The sequence below is a fragment of the Phocoena phocoena genome, chromosome 10, assembly GCF_963924675.1.
Source record: "Phocoena phocoena chromosome 10, mPhoPho1.1, whole genome shotgun sequence".
NCBI classification, from domain to species: domain Eukaryota; kingdom Metazoa; phylum Chordata; class Mammalia; order Artiodactyla; family Phocoenidae; genus Phocoena; species Phocoena phocoena.
This window is the reverse complement of record NC_089228.1, coordinates 75507211-75533840: the sequence shown is the minus strand read 5'-3', so window position 1 is coordinate 75533840 and position 26630 is coordinate 75507211. Positions and strand designations below refer to the sequence as shown.

The window sequence follows — 26630 nt, the reverse complement described above, 5'->3', positions numbered from 1 at the left end:
GCCCCAGCTCCCTTCAGCATCCATTGCTCTTTTTCCAGTGCTCCCACCAAGTGCCATCTATCCCTCCTTTGCCACCATCACCATTGCCTTGTTTTATAGGTGTTTGTCTCCATGTCTTATCTCCTCCCCTGGATTTTAAGCTCCTTAAGGATAGTGAATTTTACTTATTCATCATTTTATCCTTTAGAGCAGCTGGTATAGAGCTTTGTACATAGTCATCACTCAGTAAGTGTTAGTTGAATTCTCTGCAGACATGATTTCATATTCCCCACAGTGCCCTGGACAGCACAGTAAGTGCTGTACACACGCACACACACACGCGCGCACACGCACACACACACACACACACACACACACATACACCATCATCACCACCACACACAGTTTCATCAGTCTAAATATTTCTATTTGTGGACTGATTTCATTTAACCTGGAAATGCCTTGTTGAAGGGGAACATTAGACTCACATGAAGCCCCAAATGAGGATCAACCACAAAACTTCTACCTTCAGTCTGAAATGTCACCTTTCTCATCTGCATGCAAAATTGGGCCACCTTGTCCAGTCATGGCTTAGAAAGGTGCCGATCTGTTACGAATCATGACCTCTGACAGCCACTGAAGGTGCACCTGCGTTCCTACTGGGCATAGATCCTGCCAGAATGTAAGTTCTACTGGTATTTTTGTAACCAATGATAAAATGAAAACGATTCGGATTTTTTTCCTTTGCTCACTTCTACTGCAAAAGAAGGCTGCCCCTGTTTGGTTTGTTCATTCATTAAACAATTACTGCCTTCTCATGCCAGACACTTGGCTAAAGTCTCAAGATATAAAGATGAATTATCCACGGCCCTGCCCTTCTGGGGTTCACATTTAGGAAAAGAGACTGAAAAAGCCATCAGACATGTTCAAAGTCTCAGGCGAAATCAAGCCCCGAGGCTCTGATAATGGCCCACATCAGTGCATTTGCCCGCTAGATTCTGCCATCTGTCCCCGCATGAGATGTTTGCTGTAACTCCTTTCCACTGCCCGCTTTTGGTTTGAATGACCTTGGAGACAGCCTGAAATCCCGAGCTTTTAGAGTTTCTGGTTTGCACATATGTGCTTCAAACAGAAATCCACAAACCTCTAATTATCTCCTCTTAGCAGAATGCCTACATGACTGACGACCAGCGCTTTAGTCACTCCAAGAATGGATTTCTATGTAGCCTGTGCCCTCCCGGGATGCATTAGGATGCCCAGAACATGTGTGGCCGCTCTGAGCGGCACAGGGCAGTTAACAGAAGCCACGCAATTTGCAAAATGCCTCAACTTCCTGCTCATTTCTGAGGCAGAAAATGGTCACACCTTAACCTCAGGAGGCTCATCAGAATAATTCCCACCCCCACCCCAAAGAGAGCCTCTGGTGTCAGATTCCACCCCCTCCCCACCCTTGCTTTTTGCAAACATAAGCACTCGGGCTGAAACAACAGCTATGACTCAGTTCCTAGCGAACGCTGCCTGAATTGATTTAGTCTGAGTTCAGATTTAGCACATAATCATGTTCAATTTGCTCCACTGCACTGCCTAGAGATAAAAGGCTGGGGGGAAAAAAATAGCTCCAGCTTGTGTCAGTCTTTGCGGTGATGTCATTGCCATCAGAGAGCCAGCCGCTCTTACCCTGCCCTGCCGCCTGAGCCGCGGCGGGCTGTGTGCGTGCAGTGGAGTGGGCTCAGGTGCCCAGCTCGGCCGTCCCCAGGGCAGGGCAGCGCCCGGCCGGCCCGGAAACATCCACCTGGAAGGCTCTTCCCAGCCCGCACGACTCGGAGGCTGCCTAGCTGTTTATTGTCAATTCCGGAGGGGGAATGCCAGCCCCTAGCATGGACTGTGATGTTTCCACTCTGGTTGCCTGCGTGGTGGATGTGGAGGTCTTTACCAATCAGGAGGTTAAGGTACGCACCTGCAATCTTCTGTTTCATTGTTGCTGTTGCTGAAGCTGCTTGGAGCCTTGTTAGCTTAAGGGAACAAGACTTTGGTTCATAGTTTTCAGCTCACGATCTGCGCTAGAAATGCATGTGGTGAGTGCCTGACTCTATTAATTAGAATAAGTTAGACGAGGGACTGGCACATTCATTTTAAATGTGATGAGGTTGGAAAAACCACTGTCTGTTTGTTCTTGCCTTTTCTATTAGGTGATCCCCAGTTGTCCTTTTCACAGCAGACATGTTTTCATAGTCTCTGTGTCAATAAGAATTTGCCAGTCCTTAATGCTGAGAGGGGTTTTAAATCAATGATTAAATGAAGAAAGCACATATAATAAACATCGTACCCAGGACACCCTGATCGTGGGACATTAACCCCTTGATGGGACGTCACTTACATAGGCCGTGATGTGGTCTGCAAATTGAACAAAAGCTATTCTACAGATGGCAGTTTCAATCCCCAGCTCTCTGGAAGTCAGAGTTGGAGAGCAGCTGTCTAAATTTCCTTTGTCAGGCAAAAGAAGCAAGTCATCTTCCCTGAACAGTTGTCCATAAAGAAAGTTCAGGCATAAATAAATTTTGCGTAGTATTCTAGGGCGCTGGTCCTCACTGACTGTCTGCAACAATTGTTTGATTGTCATGGGTAATTGTCTCCTGATGACATACATTCTCTTTGCTTTTCCCGTTTGGTTTTATGTTCTGAAAAAGATGCCATGCTTGTGAAATGGGCATTTTGATTTCTTCTCTCATATTGAAAATAAGAACTAGCAGAAGCTTCTTATTTAAACAGTTCACACACACGACGAAAAGGATAGTTGCTCATTGTGTGATGGGAGGCAGGAAAGGGGAATTGCACTGCATAATCATTTGTCACCTTCCCCTTAGTCTTTACTTAAAGGAAGACCCAGAATTCTTTATTTTGGGGTGTGCAGATGACACACTGGTGCTTCCCAGGTGGGAATTTATGTGTCCACTAGCATAACACATGGCTGTGTCATTCAAGATTGCAGTTTTGAACACCCTTTTGAAATGAATTCAAGAATCTGTTTTGTTGTTTCTGCATATTTCAAATGTGTGGCCTGCGTTTACCAATTCTTAGGCCAGTGCTGTGAAGTGTCAACCACCTGTCATGCTGAGGTTCCGAAAATTAGAAGGTAATGGTTTGGTGCTGCCTGTGGTCGTGTCCACGAATGGAAACATGCGTGTAGCGACTCACAGCCCCGCTGGCCGTACACGCTGTGTACACTCCAGAAGGGAGCAGCCCTCAAAGCCCCTCCAGTTCAAAACCAATTTAAATTCCGACGTGGGTAACTGAGTAGAGAGCCATCTCCCAGCACCTGCTGGAACAGAATTATGCGTACATAAAGTAACACTTTACGACTCCCTTCTCTTCTGAACCGTTCCCTTTTAATTACGTGCTGGGCCTGTGAACGTCATAAAATAAATAATCTAGACTTTTTTGGTCCAAGAAATGATGGTGAGAAAATATTGATAAGGCATCTGGAGTCTGCCGGGCATTGTGCTCTTACAGGAAGGAGTTTAAAATATGCTTAGATGACGTAGGTATTTGTCATATAGACATACAAAGAACCACTTACCCAATATTTCTCTTTTTTAAATCATTGCTCTTTTTTTACTTATTTTTTATTGACGTATAGTTGATTTACGATGTTTCAGGTGTATGGCAAAGTGATTCAGTTATATGTGTGTATATATATATATTCTTTTTTCAGATTCTTTTTCATTGTAGTTTATTACGAGATACTGTATGTAATTCACTGTGCTATACAGTAGTTCCTTGCTATTTATATTTTATATATAGGAGGGCATATCTGTTAATCCCAAATCCCTAACTTATCCCTCCCTCCCCCTTTCCCCGTTGGTAACCACGTTTGTTTTCTATGTCTGTGAGTCTATTTCTGCTTTGTAAATAAGTTCATTTGTATCATTTTTTAAGATTCTGCATATATGTGATATCATACGATTTTGTCTTTCTCTGTCCGACTGACTTCACTTAGTATGGTAATCTTTAGGCCCATCCATGTTGTAGCAAACATGCCCAATATTTCTTAAAGACAGACTATTTTGTGGAATTCAGGGGACACAAGATTCTTACAGCTGGTTGTACTTGAGTGGTTGGGATGGTGTCATGGAGCAGGTGGTATTTGAACTTGACGATGGGTAGATTTTGATACAGGAAGAGGGAGGGCACGGGGACAGGAAGGCATTCCATCTTGCAGTCAGGTGAGTCAGTGCATTTGACTGCAGTAGGATCTCTGTGAGAGACTGGAAGGGGGGGACAGGGACAGATTATAAAGCCTCTCACCCTGTTGTCAGAAATGTATGGGGTTTTCTGGGAAGACTCCCACCAGAAAGACGCATTACATGTCCTTCCTGCTAAATAGCTTTGAATTACAGTTGATTTGCTTCTCTGAAACAAGTTACTTAATCATTCTGTGCCTTAGTTTTCTCATCTGTAACATGGGGATAATGGTAGTTCCTACCTTGTTGGCTTGGTAGGAGGAGTAAAGAAAATTATACATGTAAAACAGCTAATACGGTGCCTGACATATTTCGTGTTCAATAAATGTTAGCTGTCACCATTATCGTCCATGGTCATCTTTTTAGACGTTCTCTAAAGGTGATAGGTTACTTTCCCTAGTTTACTGGAATGTCCTATCTCCAGCTGACTTTACAATGGCAGTCCAGGACGTAGAAAGTGTTTCCACTGCCATCCCCCCTCCCCCCGCCCCACAGCCCAGCAACTTAGAAAACACTGCCCTTCCTTTCAGACATTTAATCATTTAACGTAAGTCAGTGACGCTATTAACAAGCAAAATTAAGGCAGGCCAAAGAGGTCCGCTGAGAAAACCTATACGTTCCTCGTTCAGAAGTGAGCATGGCTTAGTGTCATGAAGGCACGTTCAGATGTCAAATTCTGGCACCAAAGTTTCTCCAAAGGTAAACATCATTAATTACCAATTTCAGATCCATAGTGGAGCCAGGAGTTCCTTTCTTCCGAGTCCAATATTTCCTGTCAGAGAAAAGGAAGGCACCGGTTGGGGGTCCTTTTCACCTGCTTGCATCCAGCTTGCTTGATCTCAGGCTCTTTTTTGCTTTTTACAGACTCTCCCTTTCTACCTGGAGCCCCATTGGGAAGCAACCACACCAGGGTTATGCAACCAGCAGACTTTCTTAGCAAATACAGTGGTTAAATTGAAGGAGGTGGAGAAAATGCAAATCTAGTGACTTATAGCAATTTAGAAAACCTTATCCTCCATGGGGGATCTCAGCTGGTTGCCTTGGGGGCCCTTCAGGCTCCAAGTTCCTAAATTTTGCCAAAGCTGCTAGAGCAGTAATGCCAAATAGAAGAGGAAATCAGTCAAAATGCATCCCCATATTTGTCTTTCTCCGGAAACTCCGTTGGTAGTGTTGTGAGCTTAGCTGTCTGTTTGATGGCAAAGGACGCTTAGAAAGATAAAGAAATTTGAAGTCCTCAATAGAAGGAAAATGACATGGTGAACTGGAGAGTTTGTGTGCGCGCGCCTGTGTGCGTGTGTGTACGTGAACGCGGGCAGAATTGATTTTCTCCAGTGTTCTCATATTCTGAAAATAGTCTCCCCCGCCCCCCAACAAGAGCCAGATGCTTGAGGAAATGAAAGGGATCCAAAGATGGGCGATAAAATTTGTATTTTACTTTAGTCCGGTTGTTCTTAAACCTGATAACACATTGGTATCCCCTGGAGAGCTTTTAAAATATTGACGTAAACAAATAAACGTATACTGTAATTTCAGGCAGTGATAAGGGTTTTGAAGAAAGATGAAGCAGAGTGAGGGGGGGGAACTGCTGGAGGAGAGGTTGCATTGGGGGCCCTTTAGGCTCCTATTTCCTAAATGTTGCCAAGACTGACAGATCGATAGTCCCCAAAAGAGGAGGAAGTCAGACAAATGGCGTTCCTCTGTATTTGTCTCTCTCCAGAAATGCCGTTGGCCACTTTTGAATGGATGGCCAGTGGAAGCATTTCTGGTGAGGCGACAGGTTTTGAAAAGTCACTGTTCCCGTGTCATTCAGGGATCTGAAGTGAGTGAAAGGACCGTGTATGGATCTGAGGGAAAAGCATTCCAGTAGAGGGAACAGTAGAGGCAAAGAGGGGCCATCTTATCTGATGTGTTCTCTCTCAGCCCCCCCATTTAACCCAGCGGTCCCCAGCCTTTTTGGCACCAGGGGCAGGTTTCACGGAAGACAATTTTTCCACGGACGGGGGCTGGGGGTGGTTTCGGATGATTCAAGCGCATTGCATTTATTGTGCATTTCATTTCTATTATTATTACATGGTCACATATAATGACATAATTATACAGCTCACCATAATGCAGAATCAGTGGGAGCCCTGAGCTTGTTTTCACTTGCCACTCACTGACAGGGTTTTGCTATGAGTCTGCAAGCAATTGATTTATTGTGGTCTCTGCGCAGTCAAACCTCTCTGCTAACGATGATCTGTATTTGCAGCCGCTCCCCAGCGCTAGTATCTCCGCCTCAGCTCCACCTTAGATCATCAGGCGTTAGATTCTCATAAGGAGCGCGCGACCTAGAGCCCTCGCATGTGTAGTTCACAGCAGGGTTCGGGCTCCTGTGAGAATCTAATGCCCCTGCTGATCTGACAGGAGGCGGAGCTCAGGCTGTAACACGAGCGACGGGGAGCGGCTGTAAATACAGATGAAGCTTCGCTCTCGCTCGCCCGCCGCTCACCTCCCGCTGTGCAGCCTGGTTCCCAAAAAGCCACGGACCAGTACTGGTCCATGGCCCGGGGGTTGGGGACCCCTGATTTAACCTATTTCCATCATTCATTCATTCAGAGACCTACTGAGGCTATCAAGATCTTATGCCATAATTTTAATTTTTTTAACGCTGCTCCTTTTTAGAAATTGTGTTTAAGCTAATTCCCTCATGTTATGTTTTAAGCCCGGTGGTTCTCTTGGAGGAAGGGGAAATATAAGCAGAAATTTGTTCTCAGCGTGATCATTTTTCATACGCTTGAAATCTTAGGATCACTGTAGGACTTTTCTTTCCCTTCTAAAAGTCTAGGGCCTTCGCAAGGTGACTCATAAGTCCTACTTTCTCTCCTCCGCTTTTGAGAATTTCCCAGTATCCTCCTAATCCATGCAATCTTGGACAAGTCTCTTAACCTTTCTGGATGCGTGGTGATTATGCTGAGAAAAATGCCAATGCTTTGTGTATTTTGTTTTCCTTTCTCACACAAAAGTGTGATGTGACTGACTCATAGTCTGTGTCATGCTGTTGCGTGAGTTCTGAAAAAAAAACCCAACCCAGCACATCTTGGCCATTTAGTACAAAGAAATCTCTTTGGCATTTGAACCACTGGAAATTTCACGACTTGTTTTGTTCGGCTGGATTCGTAGGAGGAGAAGGATGGAGCAGAGTTGGTGTGATACGCTTTGCCCTCTGCTTTGGGGAGAGACAATGACACAAATGAAGATGTGGGTATTGGGTATCGGGATTGATTGGGAAGAGAAACTTGCGGGTATTTGTTAGGAGAGCTTGTCAAGCTTCATGCCCATTTCTTATGCTTTTTGCAAATGCCGTGCTGGGCAGAGGATCTGGCTGCAATCATGACTTTTTGGTTCTGTAGAACTCGAAAGATTCTTTCAGAATCTTCAGAAACCATTGTGTTCATTCAGTAACTTATAAGAATTTAAGTTGTGTATGATTTCATTCTCAAACACTGAAACCCTCTGGAGATATTCATGGCAACTTTTAGGAACCAAAATGTTAAGTTAACAGAAACTCTTATTCTCTGTTCAATGACTGGAATTTTAAATAATATTTGTTACATGTCTGCAGACCACTTTTAGTTTCTGAAAACCAAAAGGGAGTGTGTGGGGAGGATGGGGGAGGGGGAATGGGGTGGCCTGCCCATAACAGATTCTAATCCTCCAGCACAACAAAAGCATGTTCTTCCTCTGCTAGTGAAATGGACTAGAATTGAGGCCATTCTGGAAACGAATGAATTAATACAAAACTGAATGTTAGACATTAACCCTAAAAAAATACTTCAAGAAACGTAACATTCTTAAGTGCGCTGTTGAATATTATCTTGCCTCTGAAGAAAGTAGCAAACACCTTTCACAGATTGGGAAGAAGGGATTTTATGCAAGTGACAGATGCTCCCTGAGAAGGTTAACAGGCAGATTTCTCAGCCACCTGTCACATTAGGGAAAGACAAGGTACAGTATTCAACTAATGACATTGTAAAGCAGGAAAGCCAACTGAAAAGTTGCTTCTCTGCTTAGAGTCTTTTTTTTTTTTTTTTTGCGGTATGCGGGCCTCTCACTGTCGTGGCCTCTCCCCTTGCGGAGCACAGGCTCTGGACGCGCAGGCTCAGCGGCCATGGCTCACGGGCCCAGCCGCTCCGCGGCATGTGGGATCTTCCCAAACCGGGGCACGAACCCGTGTCCCCTGCCTCGGCAGGCGGACTCTCAACCACTGCGCCACCGGGGAAGCCCTGTTTAGAGTCTTTTAACTGTTGGAAAGTAATTCAAACATTGACAGTTGCTACCTCTAACCTGAATGTCAGATTTATTCAAAACAGTAACAACAAAACAGTATCTTCATTAACATCGATCTCCTAAAGAAACCGATTTTGATGTAAAACTCAGAGAATACCATTTGCATCCTTAGTGATTCTGAGTACAACTATCAATAATTTATAATAGCCTGTTTTAGTACTTTCTGATGAAGCTTAAAATTGACGAAAAGAAAATGATACCTGAAATGTTTATCATCACTGGGTATATTTAGGTTGTAAGCTTCAATGGCATCACAGCTTTGTGGGGAAGAACCCAGCTTTCCAGGGAGGTCATCAACCCTCCAGCCCATTCCTGGCCTAGAATTTCTTAAAGTAAGGGGACCGTATCTTTACATAAAGGGAATGTATCTCTTCCAAGCTCTAAATCTAAGCTGATTCCAAAAGATTAGTCAAAAGAACATTGAGAGAGTATTTAATGAGGTCTTCAAGCAGGTAAAAAGAAGTTGTGAACCCTTCACTCTATCTAGAATGGATCATTTATCTTAAAACTGTTTGAGAATATAATATCCACCAACTTAGACCTTCCCTAGAAAATACTCACTGGATGTGCCTTTGTATTCCTCTTTGGGATAAATGTATCCAGGGGAAACAATATACACAGGCACACACACGCACGTGAACATGTATTGTATGTATATACTATACATAAATATATTTTTTCTTCCGTAACCCTGGAAGGTTTCTTCCTGCTCTGCTCCGGCCCTATCTAACCAGCTATTGGAAACTGTGGACTCTTAACCATGTCAAGAGATGAAGAGCCCAGAGAAGGCTCCTGGCAAAAAGTTGAACAGAAGTCTAAACAATTGCTAAACAGTTTCTCCAGGGTGGGGTGGAGGTGGCAGGGGAGACACGAAGAAATTCATGGCCTTTTCTTTTTATTGTTACATGCCAAGGAAATGTTTACATCCTTACAATCCAGTAGCACAGTTACTCTCCAGAATCTAATATACCAGCTCTGAACTATGCATTTTTTAAAAAAGGTTTTCAAAACGATCTTGACCCTTCAGCTTCCAGAAGATAACTTTAACAAATGTATCCTTCTTTGTTATATCGGACTTCAGACCAGCTTTCATTCCCCGCCCCACCTTCACCCAAATAACGTCTTCACTAATATTCTACTTGTCCCAACAATCAGATTGTTTGCTACTTAGTTGTAAGATTTATTTCCTGCATCTCTGATGGAGCTAAAGGAATATGCGAGCAGTGTTTATGCTGTGCCCCAAAGATTTGATTGGGGGGGGCATTTACTAAGTTGAGCATTAAACCATCTCACATGATGGCAAATGTAACCCCCCAGAGATAGTCATTTTCATGGATCGATATTTTATGTTATCAAGATGGACAATTTAAAAAATTCTAGCAACCCTTCTTCTTCACTAAATACTTCTGAGTACATGACACACACCAGGGTACTCCTTGTCATCCCCATAGTAGCCCGGGGCATCTATTTTTCTGCCCTGTTTTAAACAGGTTCCTGATCAGAGAAATTAAATTTTTGCACAAGATCACACAGCTATTAATTGGCAGAACTGGGACTCGAACTGTGGTCTGCTTCACTCTTTCTCCTACCAAAATATCCCTAAGGATTAACAAGCCATTAATCGATTATTGGGGGGAAAGAAAAGATATATATCTCAGAGGATAAGCCATTGAACTCATATGTAGTATTTCCTCTAGTGTTCAAAGCACTGTTTTTGTCTTCTATTACTTATCAGATTAGGGAGTACTACTTTTACATAAATCAGTAGTGGAGATCATTTTACTTTTCTCATCTAACATGATGGCAGTTCTAGGCATAGCATCTGTTTTGGATTTCATCTGAAAATTTGTTTCAAAACCTAATAATGCCATCTAGTTGGGGAGAAAAAAAAAACGTGCTGGAAAACCCAGGAGCTCACCAAGAGGCGGATGATAACTGGTATGGCAGTTCCACCACCTCTTTCTGCATGTCGGAGAACATTTTCCAGGACTGGGTGAAGGGTGATCTCTGAAGGATTGTAGAACAGCAGTGTTGAAACTTTTAATTGCAATAATAAAATTTTACTTTTGGACAGGGCTTTCCAAATTATACAAAACTCAGCTTTCTCTCTGGAGATCTCCAAGGTTAAACAAGACCACACAGTTCCTCAGGGGAAGCTTGGACTGGGATTTGTTCACAACACTGCACAAGGTCTCTTGGTTTATTATTATAGCCTGTATCAATAGTACATCTAAGAGAATTGATTTCATCTTCTGTGACTTCACTGTACCTTTAGGTATTGACTAAGAAAACCTCTCAGGCCACCTTTCCTGCAACAGGATACATAAGCAATGAGCAAACTTAATAATAACAACAGTGTATTGAGCACTTACTATTCGTCAGGCACTGGACAAAGTGTTTTTATTCATTCGCTCATTCATTCATTCATCAAATATATATTGAGTGCCTTCCATACTCAAGGCCACACACTAGGTTCCAGAGATACAGAGGGTAACAGTCCTGTTGGACGCAAAACTCTGTGCTCTGTCATTATGCAGTGTTGGCCTTTATTCCACTCAGTTCCATTTTTCCCAAAAAAGACAATGCTCTTTCGACCTCCAAAGAGGCCTCCTTTGCTGACTTAGGGCACGTGAGAAGGAAGCAAGTCCAGCCTCCAAGTCAGACATCCTGGTTAGAAGTCTCTATTTGGCCACTTGGCCACTTACTGTGTGACCTTGAGCAAGGAGCCTGAAGCCTCAGTTTCCTCAATTACAAAAGGAAGAAAATAATAGTGCTTACCTGATCACTTGGCAGGCAGAACACACACCGGTAATGTTAACCTTTATCATCATCCATCGTCATCATCGTTATCATCAGTATTAGTAAACTTCTCATATAGAGTTTTTTCTTCTCAAGGCACTTCACTTATAATAGGGGCGCTGCCCCTATTTTATCAGACACTTGCCTGTGGTTTTCAACTCATCTTTGCACAGAGGAAGCAGTGCCCTACCTCAGCGACACTCTGAGGTCACAGAACCAGAGAGGGAACCAACTGATTCAGCAGCGGAGTGAGCAAAACCACGGACCCAGACGGTTGGTCGTGACTTCCAGACCCAAGGCCAGTTTTAATAAGCATTCAGAGAACAGGGTATATGGCAGAATATAGAGGCTTTAAGGCAGGATGCCCATTAAGGAAAAGAGAAGTTGGACTCAGAACTCATTTCTTCAAGACATATTTAAACACCTGTCTCTGAGCAGGAATTTTAAATGGAGTTGGTGACTAGTTTCACCACAGTTATGCTAAACCATAATTGCAGTACTTTCAATATTGACCTTCACTTCCCATATCTACTTTAAAACTGTGGTGATAGGTGGAAATTAGATTAATTATCCAGGCTAAGCTCAATTTCTCTTTTGATTAATAGGCCTTTTGCCCTAGAAACTCTGTTTTCTGCCATGCACACCTACCTATGGCTGCTTATTAACTTGTATCATAACTAGCAAATCATTCTGTGATACTTAAAACAAAACAAAATGAAAACTGAGCTAAAGCCCTACTCTTCATTGCCTGGATGAATAAGCAGTAGACCTGAATTCTTAATGAGAGGGAGAGTAGATGATCCATTTTATATTCTTTCTCTGTAGGGAGTTGTTCCATACATTGTAGTGCTCAGAAAAATAATATTCTATATTTAAATGACCCTTAGCATGTGATTAACCACAACTGATGTTTATGAAGGCCTCAGAAGACTTGAACCCTCTTTCAATGAGTGCGTCCTCATGCCACCCCTCTGTCACAGGTGGGAAGTATTATTCTCTCAATGAGAAATCCAGGTTAGAAGTGTTCTCCAAACCCAATCAATAGAGAGATTCCAGTTTGCTCCTTGTTACTCACATTCCTTTTTTTAAATTTATTTTATTGCATTGTAGCTGATTTATGTGTTAATTTCTGTGTATAGCAAAGTGATTCAGTTATATATATATATATATATATATATATATATATACATCCTTTTTCATATTCTTTTCCATTATGGCTTATCACAGGACATTGAATATAGTTGCTATACAGTAGGACCTTGTTATCCATCCTATATGTAATACATATAATAGTTTGCATCTACTAATCCCAAACTCCCAATCGTAACCTCCTCCAAACCCCCTCCTCCTTGGCAAACAAAGGTCTATTCTGTATGTCTGTGAGTCTGTTTCTATTTCGTAGATATGTTCATTTATGTCCTATTTTAGATTCCACATATAGTTACTTCACATTCTTATTCCATAATTCTTGGAGGCGAAACCAAGAAACAACTTGGTACAACTTGGGACAGTGGTATAGTGGCTCGTTCTTTGGAGGCAGAAAGACCTGAATTCATGCTATGTCTTATTTATGACTTTCCTCATATGTTAAAAAAAGATACAGATTTAGGTTAAGGGCTATTGAGACGTAAATGATCAATGAAGTATTGCTGACGCCGATGCCTGCATTTAGCGTCTCATCCATTCATTCTACATTTAACCAACATGGCAGAGCCCTTGGTAGGTAGTAGGCGCGGCTTCAGTACTTGGGATGGAAGCATGCCTCCTGCCCTCAAGGAGTTCATAGCTGTTGGAGGAGTGAAGGTAATAAATAGATACACAGAGTTTAGAAAAGGCCATGGTTTGCATAAGCCCAGTACACTGTGGAAACCTCTGGGAGGGAGGTCTGGAATGAAGAGGAAAGGTTTCCCCAAGGAAGTAACTCTTGAGTTAACTGCTTTAAAGGTTAAGTAGGTGTTCGACAGGTGAACGAAAGATGGAAATCAGAGAGGGGCTCCCTGGGAGAGAGAGGAACCTGCACCACAGCAGAAATGCCAGGAAGAGTGGTGACTCCTAGGAAGTAGAGCCCTGGGTGGGTGCTGGATTGTACAGAGGCTGGGCCCACTTTGTGAGGGAATTTGGACGTTATGCTCAAGTCCAATCAGATGGGCCATGGGAAACATCTTAAACAGGGGCGTGACTGTCCACCTGGTGTGACACAGGGTCCTCTCTGGTGGTAGTATGACTGAGGCTACACCAAGGCTGATGCTGCAGAGAGGCTAGCATGGGGGAGGAGCTGCCGCCAGCCAGCCAGGCAGAATGGGAATCTGCAGAGTCCGAGCATCCGTGAATTACGCTCATAATCTTTTGTGATTCCCTGTCTTGTGTTTTTAAAGAGGAAAGGGGTCAGAACAGGAAAGCAGCTGCTTGTGGAAGTCATTAGGTTGCCATTCGACGAGTTTGAAGGGGAAGGGCATGTATGTTAGTGCTACACCCAGGATATTCAGGGATGCATTCAATTCAGCAGGCGTATACTGATTGTCTTCTAGGGCCAGGAGTCGAAAACCCAGGAATCCAAACCCTGGTCCCCGCCCTGGGGAATCACTTGGTCTGTGGGCAAGGGGGGCTGACTTAGAATAACAGGCAACTGTCTTTTATCCAGTAAGTCTGCCCTATCGCTTCTTCAAATTTCTAATAACTGGGAAATAGAAATTCAGTGATGTTGAATGCTGGACCTAGAATATTCTGGGTTCCTCCTGAGAGCAAATACACATACAGGGAAAAAAAAAGAAACAAACGTGCAATATTTTGCTAAAATATGTTCCTAGGGGCTAAGATTCCCCCAGCGTAGCATACACAAATCAAACAGCAAGAAAAGTTTAGGAATTCCCTGGCGGTCCAGTGGTCAGGACTCGGTGCTTTCACTGCCGAGGGCCCGGGTTCCATCCCTGGTCAGGGAACTAAGATCCCACAAGCCTCGTGGCCCAGCCAAAAATAAAAATAAAAATAAAAAGAGAGAGATAGGGAAAGAAAAGTTTGATGCCATCTCTTGTTAGTTAACTGTTGCCATCATGCCAGTGGTCTTGTCCCAGTACAGTAGTCTATATATAATAGATGCTGAATAAAAGTTAGATGAGGAGGGCTTCCCTGGTGGCGCAGTGGTTGAGAGTCCGCCTGCCGATGCAGGGGACGCGGGTTCGTGCCCCGGTCCGGGAAGATCCCACATGCCGCGGAGCAGCTGGGCCTGTGAGCCATGGCCGCTGAGCCTGCGCATCCGGAGCCTGTGCTCCGCAACGGGAGAGGCCACAACAGTGAGAGGCCCGCGTACCGCAAAAAAAAAAAAAAGTTAGATGAGGGGATGCATTACTGGGGCCTGCGTTTGTTGCTGGTCTTGTTTTAGGCGACAGGATGGAGGAAGGAAGAGGAACAGGGAGCCTTCTCTGCCTGTCAGGACAGACTCCAAAAGCTGCACCTATCACTTCCTCTCAGATTCAGCCGGACCAAACCTGGGTGCACGGGCACATCTGGATGCAAGAGAGGCTGAGGATAGCACCTTGTTCCTGGTGGCCCCATGCCCAGGTAAAATCAGGATTCTATTATAAAAAGAAGGGAAGAAAGATGGCTATGGATGGACCCACAATTTCTAGTGCTAGTGACAAATGGACCCTTTAAAGAAGTGACTTGAGAACTCAAGTTGCAGAATTCACCTATGTTAAATGACAGCCCAGAAGGAGTTCATGAATCCTCAAAACACCCAGTCTAGAAGAAGTTTGTCGAATTTCATGAGACAGGTAATCTTTGATCTGGGGTTTGAAAGGCGTGGCAGGTACTAGTAGGCTATCTCTTTCCAGCCTGGCTACTCCCTTCCAGGTCAGCTGGTGAGACTAGAGCCCCAGCAGGCTGCCTCTCCCATCCCGTCTCCATGACTTGTCACTTGCCGTTCTTCCACGCTGACTGAGCATCCCACACACTTCCCTGCCTTATGTACGGCTGCTGTCCTCTTGGGTAGTTCTGTCTGGTTGAAGATAGGTCTGTATTGACAGATGGCAAGGCCGTCTCTAATCAGATCCAGAGTATCATTCAGATCCTTTGCAGTCAGTGGCTAGGGCTGGTATTATGCTGAATAAGCTAGCAAGTTTCTACCCCGCTGGGTACCAAGACGTCTTCAGCCTTCCTCTGCCCTTCATAGATGCAACAGAGCCCATGATGCAGCCATGGCTTCGGGGAGACTGAAGGAGGGCTGAACCAAGACTCAGAAGCCCAAGGTGAAGGTCTTCAGGCCACTCAAGAAATTTAACTTCTCTCATAGACCACTGGAATGAAAAGTGCCTAGATGAGCAGTGGGCGCCATGCAGAGGGAATGGGTTTTGGATTCAAACCAGTCTGGGCTGGAGCCCTAACCCTGACAGTTACTGGTTTTGCAGCTGTGGGAAGTTTTCTTTATCTCTGAGTCATGGTTTTCTGATCTGTAAAGTGGGTATAAAAATGCTGCTCTACAGAGTAGAGTAAGAATGTAAAGAATGAAGGCACTCAATAAGCGGCTGTTCTTTTTCTTGCCTCTTTCATCTCTAAACATTGATGATGAAAATACCTTAAATTCAGCCGAGTCCAATAGTGAGATTTAGCTCTGTTAAAAGCACAGGGGTTCTGCGATATTGAAGATAACGTTATTAGCTCCACCCACAGAATTATATGTCACTTTTCTGAAATCCACACAATTTTCTGAGTAACATTCCTGCATAGGGCATCATCCATTGTAGTGAAAAAATAAAATAAAAATCCATCAAGTCTTTCAAGGCTGCAAAAAATATATAATAACTCGGGTCAAATTCTCCCATGTCACTAATATTAATGATATCAATTGCTTGCTTTGGTTCAACACTGGCAAAAATCAAAAAAATGTTCAGAACAGCTATTTATTTGCCAGTACTGAGGAGAGAGAAGCAGGCAGAGATCATGTGTTAGGTCAACTAAGAGGTTTCTTTGGAGGAACCATGAATCAGTCTTTATTCTTTTCTACAAGTATTGGAAAACAAAGTGTGTTGGACCAGGACAGTATGTGCCCCCATTCAACCCTCCTTCTCATTTGTGTTATAGAATAGAAGCTCTGAGCACAAAAATTTTATAATGACTTCCTGATGACGTTCCGGCTCCAGACTCTTTCTTGTGCATGAATGGGAAATAAACTCAAAAAGTACTTTAAGCTCTTGAATTCTGAATGAGCACAATATAATCAACCCTGAATGCCTCAACTTTCCCTTGAAACTTCTGCTTGATCCACCTACACAGTTATTCCAGGCAATTATCATCATTACCGGGGCTTGGAATCTGGAACAATCTTTACTCATCAGCCCCTTTTATTGACTTTCCACATAAGCAGAAGCAAATCTTTCCAAGTCTTTCTATTCAATCCAAGTTCAAGGCTATTTCAAGTACCTTATCTGAATGGAGCACCGTGTAATCTCCAAAGAGTAGAAAACTCAAAGTCCCACAGTCTAGCAGGACTGACTAGTATAAGTGCCAGGAGAAAGGTGCAAATTTAGTAACATGGGGCTTCCAGGGAGAATGATTCCCTTCACACTGGGCACCTCAGGACTAGCTTCATCTAAAAGTAACTTTTTTAGATCAGAAGTTGCAAAATGACCACCTGTGAGCCAGATCCACAGATGGATTTTATTTGGCCTGTACAGCACCGTTTTGTTAAATTGAATTCTTTGCTAGCCTTTAAAATTTGGGGAGGTTTTATATTTAAAATCTATATCCCTGCTTCTCTTAAAAGATTGGCAGAGCTGGCATCACTGAGTCACCACCAGCTACAAGTGGCTCAAGAGGTTGTCCTTTTCAACAGAACAAGCATTCTCCAATCCCCACCACTCTCTATTGCCCTACACTTGGCTACTCCACGTCTAGGCAGGGAGTAGTGGAGGACAATGCTGTAAAGTGAGGAGTGAGAATAGTCCTGCTGTGGATGCCCTTGAGCACCAACCAAAGCATTGCACTTAATTCCGTGAACCATAGGGATCATCAGAGTGTTAGGAGCCATCATTTAGGAAGATCACAGTGCCTCAGGCATCCAGCCTAGAGAGGAGAAAGGAGAAAACGAGGGAAGGGAGAGGACAGGGAAATCAGTAAGGAGGTTGTTATCATTCTTTAAAACCCACGTCTCCATTTATTATCCCTCTTTCTTAACCCTACATGGAAATTCTGTAGACTGAACTAGAAAGAATGCTGGACTGTAAGTCAGAAAACTGGGCTCCAGTTACAGGTCTGCCCTTGCTAGCTAGCACAGTGCGTGGGCAAGATTTGGGCTTTCTAGTCCTCCCTTTGCTCGTGATGAAGGGAGCCATGAGGGTAACGTTGACCTCCCAGGATTATGGTGGGAATTAAGCAACACAGCATTTTGGACGGTCTTCATGGACTCTATTACCAGCCCCTCCTGACTTCATTTCTGCAAACTTCTCCATATCAGCAGGCTTACCCCCATCTCTTTCCTACTGATCAACTTTGACTTTATTCCAATGATTTCCCAGCTTGGATTCCTCCTGAGCTGCTGCTTATTTTTTGCCTTCTTAGTTGAGGCTTAAAGTCAGGGTTTCAGGATGGAAAGGCCTCGAGGGACAACTAAGGGCCCCCTCCTTGCTGTAGCCATCTCCCCTCCAGTATCCCAGCCTCTCCTTGAACCCCTCCAGGAACGGAGCCCTTACTCCTCACTGTGACCGTTTTTGTGATTCTTCTTTTTTTTTTTTTTTTTACTGAAACCCTGTAATTTCAACCCGTTTGTCCTAGTAGTCGTGTGCTCTGTGAGCAAACAGAGCAAGTCTGCTGTTTCTTTGACAGAAAGATGCTCTTGTTCTTTGAAGACAGTTATCAGCTCGCGCTCCCCACTGCCGGATATTCCTCTTCAGATTAAATTTGCAGTTTCTCTGGCTTATCCTTTATATGACACGGTCACAAGTCCCCCCTCCCATCCTGAAGTTCCGCCCAACTTACATTGTCTTTCCCCACCGGCTGTTCTTCACTTCCCTCCCCTCCCCTCCTTATCCAGCCATTCTGCACTTAGACCCTTGGTCTCATCCCACCCTGGACTATGCCAAGAAAGCACCCTTAGCCCACCCCCGCCCCCCACATTTGCCTCACCTCTCCCTTCATTCAAACTTCTCACATTCCGCGCTTTAAATTGGGCCATTTGTCTAAGATAAGGGTTCATGATCTCCAGTCATTAATGGAGCCGTATTTGGCGTACTCATAATGTTGAACATTATTGAGTGTTTACCCCTGTACTTAAGCGTACGTCCCATATCATCTCATTGAGTCTTCACACTCCCACGTAAGTCAGTACTGTTATCACCGTCCCTCTTTCACAGTTGGAGGGAGGGATCCTTTGCAGATGAAGGAACCAGTTCAAGTGGCAGCACTGGGATCAAACCCAGGCCGCCTGGCTCAGAGCCTGTGCTTCTCATCACTGCCCTGGGCCTCCTCTCAGCATCTTTGTCTGAGGGCTATTCCTGAGTATCCTTTCACTTGTTTATTTGTTGCATAATTCCTTTAGGGCTTTCACAAGATTTAATAGAAAGTGTAATTACTGTAATCATTACTGTCATGCATGAAGACTTCTTTCCTTCCTCCTGTTTGTTTCAATAAAAGCCTCTAAAGCCGTAGCCCGGCCCCCACCATCTTCAGGAAGATTTCTAAGAGGATGTTACGGGATGGTCCAAAGGCAGGTGGATGTATTTTCCCCACCTCTCCTCATTCCCCATTTTTGCTCTGTTTTTGTCCATAGCACTTATTTTATCATGTACGATACAATTCACTTATTTATTTTTGTTTAGTGTCTGTCTCCTCTCACTAGAATGTAAGCTCCATGAGGGCAAAAATACCATATTTTGTGTATTGCTGCATCCTCAGCTTGGCACAGAATAAGAGCACAGTAGATGTATCCTGAATGAATGATACAGCAAGAAAGCATCCCGCCTCCTTTTGAACACGGACCTTTGACCTTCGAGGTTTGTTGTTCTCGACAATCACCTTGACCCCCTTGCCTCCATCACCCTTATCCTCACACACACTCTTTAGCTAATGTCCACTCAGCCTTGAAGCCTGAGCTCGCCTGGGCTTGGATTTCTACCAGAGCCTTAGCTGTTCCCTGAGGCCCACATGCCCCTCCTCTGTGCTTCCTCGTCACCCTGTGTTTGTCTCTGTCACTGTCCTTCCTGCTTTGTATTCCTGCTTTGTAGCCCTTGCAGACAGACGTCTCCTCGCTAACCCTAAGCTCTCTGAAGGCAGGGGTCTTCTTATTCATGCTTGTCTCCCAGCACCCAGCCCAGTGCCTGGCATAGACTTGGTGCTCAATAAATAGTTAATTCGTGACTTAAAAATACTATTTTCCATAATGGAGCTTTGGAGCCACAAGGAGAGGCACAAACTAGCTTCGAGTGTGGTTAAGAACCAGAACTTACCACTGGGGGATAGAAGTTCTTTCTTCAGTTCGTATTTACTGAGTGTCCGTTATATGCCAGGTCCTGGTCTAGACAGAAGGAGACGTCAGGGAACGAAACAGTCAGAAATGCCCACCATGGAACATTCTAGTGGGAGGCGAGAGAAGAGAAGGAATATGATAAATAAATGAGTTGCAGAGTATGTTAGGAGTGATATGTGCTAGAGAGGAAAAGAAACAGCAGGCCAGGACGAGGGGGATTATGAGTGGGGGAAGGAGGTGGAATCTTCAATAGGGTAGACAGGAAAATGTCAATTCTCAGTAGTCTTCTTACCGAAAAGAAGACCACAGAAGCCTTCCAGAAACACTTGCTGCATTCCTACAATGAGCAAGGCGCTCTGTGGAAGCCTGAGAATTCCAGAATGGAGCTCAGACACTGGTGAGAAGACTGTCATATCAATCAGAGTATGATAAACGTGAGCGTCCAGAGATAAAACGGGATGCCAGCAGGCTCTGTGAATAAAGCAAACTGGCTTTCAGAATGCTGTGTAAATATCACCCTGGCCATCCTCATCCTCATCTCTCCTTAGCTCTCCCCTGCCCTTTTCTACACTGCTTCACAGCCTTTAAAATTGCTTACGGCGCTAGGACGGTAACTCTGAAACATGTCCATTCGTTCGGAAGAGTTGTAAAGTGTAGTCGTCTGGGGTGGTAGGATCCTTGAGGGTGTCGTGGATAACCGTTGATCTAGAAGCATCGGTGTGGCTGCTCCACTAACAGTAACACACACTGCCGCTGCCGAGCTGCCATTCCTGGAGGAGAGAGGCCCCGAGCGGGCCAGGGAGAAGGTGATTTCAGTTGAACCGTCTGTTGACACCTCTCATCCTTTGGCTCTTTGCACATGGCAACAAGCCGATCTTGGAGCCTGTGTGGCCCCCTCAGGCGTCACGCTGCTATTGGCCCGCTTCTCACCACATTCCCTTCCGTCGGGTGGCCTCTTGCACGCAATAGCGTGCTGGCTTGATCCACGGCACTTCATTACTGCCTCTGGCAGTGCCTGTGAAGGCTGCCTCTTGACCACCTTAGCAGCATGCCCTGAGCACCTCGGCCACCAGGAGTGGTGCCAGGCGTTCCTGACCGAAAAGGCCTCCAGTTGAGAACAGGATTACGTCCTTGGTGTGGGAGCCAACGTCCAGTTCATGTTTGCAGAGCGGTCAGCTTTTTCCTACGTTTCTCATCTATTGAAGCGTTTCCGCTGAGTTCGATGCCTTGATTAGCTCATGAACCAGCATAAACTTGGATCCTGGTCTTGGCCCCTGTCCAACAGATGTCTATGGAGAAGTATTTTCAGCTCTGCGGCTAACAGAGAATCCTGTTGATTCTTGGTGCTGCTGATTGGAGGAATTTAATTCGCTATAGCAGTTTCCCTATGAAAGGTCTGAGTCTTCCTTGGGAGTTATAGAAGTGTAACATCGATCCACGTTTGAAATCGAACGCGCTATCGACCGAGTAGAAGTCTTATGCGGCGCCCTCTTAGCCTGGGTTCCCCAGAAAGCGGGGACTGAGATGAGGTTTAAGTGCAGGTGCTTCACTGGTGAATGGGAGCCAGGGAGCGGGGGTGGGGGCCACGTGGAGAGAAGCGGGGAAGCAGGGGGAGCCAGTGCAAAGATGGGTAATGGGAACCCAGCCCCTGCAATGGTGACTGGTTTGCTGGGTTCCGTGGAAAGCCCGAGCAGCTGTATAAATATGGTACAGAACTTTCTGTCCAGGCAAAGAAAAGGGGAAGCCTTTATCCATTCGCTTCCAGCCACCACTGGCCAAAACTTCTCCCCATAGATTGTTACCGCCCTGACCTTCAGGGCTATGTATATACGAGCACCAAGCAGGCTCTTGGGTTGCCTGCTGCCTCTGTGACAGCAGAGAAGCTTGGGATGGAAGGAGACAGGTACTGAGGCGAAGCAAGGCCCTGGGGTTGCAAACTGCATGAAGCTGATTAGAACCCACACAAAACTGGTCACTGCCGCAGGAGCGGGAGTATGAGACAGGTGTCTTATTAAAGACACCAGCAAACAACAGATCTTTATCATAATTGACAACTGAGTCATCCTTTATACAAAAACTCCTTTCTTAGAGACAAAACCATCCAGATTACCTGTGCTGTTGAAACCCAGCAGGACCCCGTGGGACCCTCCTGGGTACAAACCCTTTCAGTGTCCATCACCAGCCCCCCCTTTCTTGTTTATAAGAAATAGGCTTCATTCAGCCTCCTTGATCTTCCCTGAATTCCAAAGGGCAGACTCAAACAGTTGCTAATCTGTGAAGGGAGGGAATGCAGAAATGTAGGAGGAGAAGTCAAGAAACAATAGTGTAGCGAGGGGGCAGGGTCCTGGTTCCTCCTTAAAGAATAGACAGAACAATACCTTTGAGTTCTTCTGCAGGAACTAAGGCCCCCTCCCAGGTGGAGGGTGGTATCTTCAGGCTGAGCACAAAATTCCTGGAGCACCGCCCTGTTACATCACCACCAACTAATCAGAAGTGAGGCACGTCCCAGGAAAGGCACGAGGTTCTTTGCATACCTTCCATTTGTGCAGCACTCTGCTGGAACCCCTATTCTAAACCTGGTCAGGTGACTGCTGCTCTTAGCAAAAGCATGGGGATGGTATCAGTACGAGGCTTGATTTAGATCAGATTTGTCTGATGGTTGCTACTGTCATTTTCTCACAAGAAAAATTCTCCTCACTCCTCAACTCCAATTAAAAGTCCTTGATTACTGCCTCCCCCCCCCCACGCACTGCCAAGGGAATCCCATAAGTTTCTACCCACTTCGGTACCACAGTGCTTCTTCCCTTTTGACCTCTTGAAACCTTTCCTTCCCTTGCCTGAAAAAAAGCTTAATGGTTCCCATTTTCCCAAACCTATCAAATACACAACTTTTAATGGCTTCTGAGCTTCCTGAGTTTAAAGAGGCAAGATTTGAAGTAGGAAAAGATTGCTTAAACAAGGCACAAAAAGGACTAACCGTAATGAAAAGATGGATACATTGAACTTTACTAAAAATTAAGAACTCGTATTCATCAAAAGACACCACTCAGAGAATAAAAAGGCAAGACACAGATTGGGAGAAGATATTCACCATACATACGTCTGACAAAGGGCCCAATTCCAACATATATCAAGAAATCCTAAACACCAGTAAGAGAAAGACAAACAAACCCAATTAAAGATATGCAAAATCGGGCTTCCCTGGTGGCTCAGTGGTTAAGAATCTGCCTGCCAACGTAGGGGACACGGGTTTAAGCCCTGGTCCGGGAAGATCCCACATGCCACGGAGCAACTAAGCCTGTGCGCCACAACTACTGAGCCTGCTCTCTAGAGCCCACGAGCCACGACTACTGAGCCCGCGTGCCACAGCCACTGAAGCCCACGCACCTAGAGCCTGTGCTCCACAAGAGGAGAAGCCACCGCAATGAGAAGCCCATGCACTGCAATGAAGAGTAGCCCCCGCTCGCCGCAACTAGAGAAAGCCCACATGCAGCATTGAAGACCCGACACAGCCGAAAATTAAATAAATAAATAAAAGTAAAAATCTGCAAAATATTTGAATAGACATTTTGAAAAAGAAGATATCCAAAACCATGATTCATCAGGGAAGTGCAAATTAAAACCACGAGATAACCCTTTAAACAGCCAACAGGGTGGCTAAAAGGAAAATCACAGCCAATGCCAAGTGTTGGCAAGAATGTGGATCAGCTGGAACTCTCATACATTGCTGGTGGAAGGACAGATTATTACAGTGCTCTGGGAAACTTCAGTGTCTTCTGCAAATAAATATACGTCTGCCTGATGATCTAATAATTCTAAAGAGAAATGAGTGCCTCTGTTCACCAGGAAACACACACAAGAATGTTTCTATCAACCTTATTCATAAAGGTCCCAAAGGGGAAAATACCCAAATGTCCCTCCAGGAGAATGGCTGAGTAAGTTTAGATATAGTCACACAACAGAATGCTACAAAATGACATAACAAAGTAAGTCACTATATGCAACATGGATGATTCTCACAATTATAATACAGAGCAAAGAGACAGATTTTAAAGCACATATATATAATTGTGAGATTCATCCATGTTGCGTATGGTAACTTTTATATTGACTATGTAGCAGTGGAACGCTATACAGCATATTATTATGTATGGATGAATTTCACAATTGTATTGGAGTAAAAGAAGGCAGATCTTTAAAGTACATATTTATTATTACATTTGCATAAACTTTAGGAAGAGGCAAAACTAATCTATAGTGATAGATGTTAGAGTAGTGGCTATCCCCAGGGAGTCGGGAAGGTTGTTATTGTCCGGAAAGATGCAGAATGGAGCCTTCTAAGGTGTTGGAAACGTTTTATATCTGGAGCTGGATGGTAGTTATATTGATGGTGATTAAGTTGTGAAAATTCACTGAACTGGACACTAAAGGTTGTGCATTTTATATATGTCTATTGCACCTCAATAAAATAAATTAAGAAGGGGCAAGGTTGAGAACAGAAAGTTGATGATGCAACCCACCGGGAAGGGCTCCAAGATCTCATTGTCCAGTGGGAGAGGAGATAGCACCATAATGAGTTAGAAATTATTCTATCAGGTATGGACTCAAGAAACCTGATCTTCAAGTTTTAACTCTTTACGAATTAGCCATGTAATCCTCAAAAGTAACCTCTTTAGGCCTCAATTTCCCAATCTGTAAAATGGCTGACTTACGAGGGTATCTTGTGCCCTCCCAAGTTACAAGGTCCCAGTGACTGCCTTCTCACCCAAGGCCAGTATGAAGATATATGTCTTGTGTTGGTTCTGCTGTGCTGAATACCACTGAGGACCACAGGTCCCCCGGCTGAAGAGGCGGACAGATTGTGTAGTGACCAGCCCTGCAGGGAACCCAGCAAGTAGGTTGCTACGGTTCCTGTACCACTATCATAAGATCATGAATTTCCTCTCCGGCCCTCACTGAATCATCTCCAGTCATGGCAGTAAAAATCTCCTTCCAGCAGTGCAGAGCAGTGGTCACTGAGACACTTTGGCGGTCAACCTCACCTGGGTTTGAACCCAGCTCTAACACTTACTGTCTCTGTGACCTTAGACAGGTCACATAAGCCCCCAAGCCTCAATTTTCTCATCTGTAAAACAGGGTAGTTGCTACCAGTTCGGAGTTGTTGTTGTCATTTTAAGGATTCAATGAGATAAAGTATGTCAAAAGTCCTAGTACAATGCCTCTCTCATAGCCAGTGTTCAGTAAAGCACAGCCACTGTTCTCAGTGTAGCCAGTGCCTGCTGGGCCCACAATCAATGCCTGAGTTTCAGTTGACACCACGTTTCATTATAAAATAGCTTCTTAATTTCATAAAGTAGTGAAACATAAAAGAACCTTAGAAATGATCTTGTACACCAAGGATTGGCTAAGGTCCTTTGGGGTGGCAAACAATGGAGGCTGAAAAGATAGCTTAAGCAAAAGGGCAACTGATTGAAAGGATGCAGGAGCATCTTATGCAATCACAGGAAAAGCTGAACAACAAGACTGCAGGATGGCAGGGATCGGGACCACCCTGTGGACAGCAGGGTCTGCAGAGCCTCTCCTGGACACCGTCCACTGTTAGTGTCCCTCCGCTCTGATGTCGCCCAACACCAGGACCCAACACATCATTCACTATCTGATAGAGCATTCATACTTCACTGGGCCAGAACAGGACTCTAGGCTTTTGCCCACACACCCCCAAACCTGCCCCTCTCACAATCTTCCCATTTCAGGAAATTGTACTAGCAGCCATCCAGTTACTTTGGCCACAAGCATAGCAGTCTTCCTTGACTCTTTTCTTTCCCGTACTCTCCATCTCAGCAAATCCTAGTGGTTGTACCTCCAACTCCACTTCCTACCCCCACTGCTGTAACCTTAGTCCCATCACCTTCCTCTGGACAACGGAGTCATTTCCTAACAGGTCTCTTGCTTCCACACTTGCTCTCCTGTAATCCAGTCTCTACGCCCATCTCTAGATCCCTCAGCCTGAGTGATCTTTCCAAATCACAAACTGGGTCATGTGACTCTATGCACAGTCCCTTCCAGTGGCTCCCTGTTGCACTTGGAATAAAATCTAAATGCATTACCAGCGGCTACAAGGCCCTGCATGATTTGATCTGTTTGCTACACTTATCTCTACTTGCTCACCCCCTTACTCATGCTTCAGGTCACACTGGTCTCCTTTCTGTTTCTGCCAAGGATGATCTTCCCTAGATTTTCTACGTAATTGACTCCTTTTTATCACCTCCCCAGAGAGGCTTTTCTCACCACGCAATGTGCAGTAGCTGTTTCTTTACTCACCATTGTCACTGCCCCATTGTCACTGCACTATTGTTATATTTTTTGCCATTGCATAGGATCTGCTATTTCCTTATTTGTCTGTTTGTTGCCTGTGCCTCCCAATAGAATCTAAGCTCTAAGACAATAATATCCTTGTAAGTCTTGTTCAACAGAGACTAAAACAGTGCCCTTAGTAGGCACTCAGTAGATACTTGTTGAATGAATGAATGAATGAGTGAATGAATGAATGAATGCATTAAATGGGTTGTGAAGTGTCAAATGCTAGAGAGAATCTAATTGTCCCAGCTTGGGGGATACAGTGTTTTATCACTGGACCACTCATGTCTGGCCGAGGTCCCAGATCACAGGTATGGCCACCTGGAGGCCCATCCCTGTGTATCTTTGCAGTCCTACAGCCATTCTAACAGGGCTTAGGCCTCATTTTACAGATGCAGACAGTGAGGCCCAGAGTGAATAAGAGACTTTCTCAGTTATCGAATCCTGTCATTTTCTATGTTAGCAGAATGTGC

General features: G+C 44.6%; 1 protein-coding gene across 2 annotated transcripts in view; it reads left to right on the top strand.

The window, feature by feature from the left end:
• Nucleotides 1-26630, top strand: part of RCAN2 (regulator of calcineurin 2) — a 258355-nt gene that overhangs the window by 166441 nt on the left and 65284 nt on the right. The window contains exon 1 of one of the 2 annotated variants that reach the window (XM_065884744.1): nt 1631-1928. The exons of the other annotated variant lie outside the window; for it this stretch is intronic. Within the exon in view, the coding sequence (XP_065740816.1) occupies nt 1842-1928 (87 nt within the window). The 5' untranslated portion in view covers nt 1631-1841. Of the gene's footprint in view, nt 1-1630; nt 1929-26630 lie in introns of those variants that run through there. 2 annotated transcript variants of the gene reach the window in all.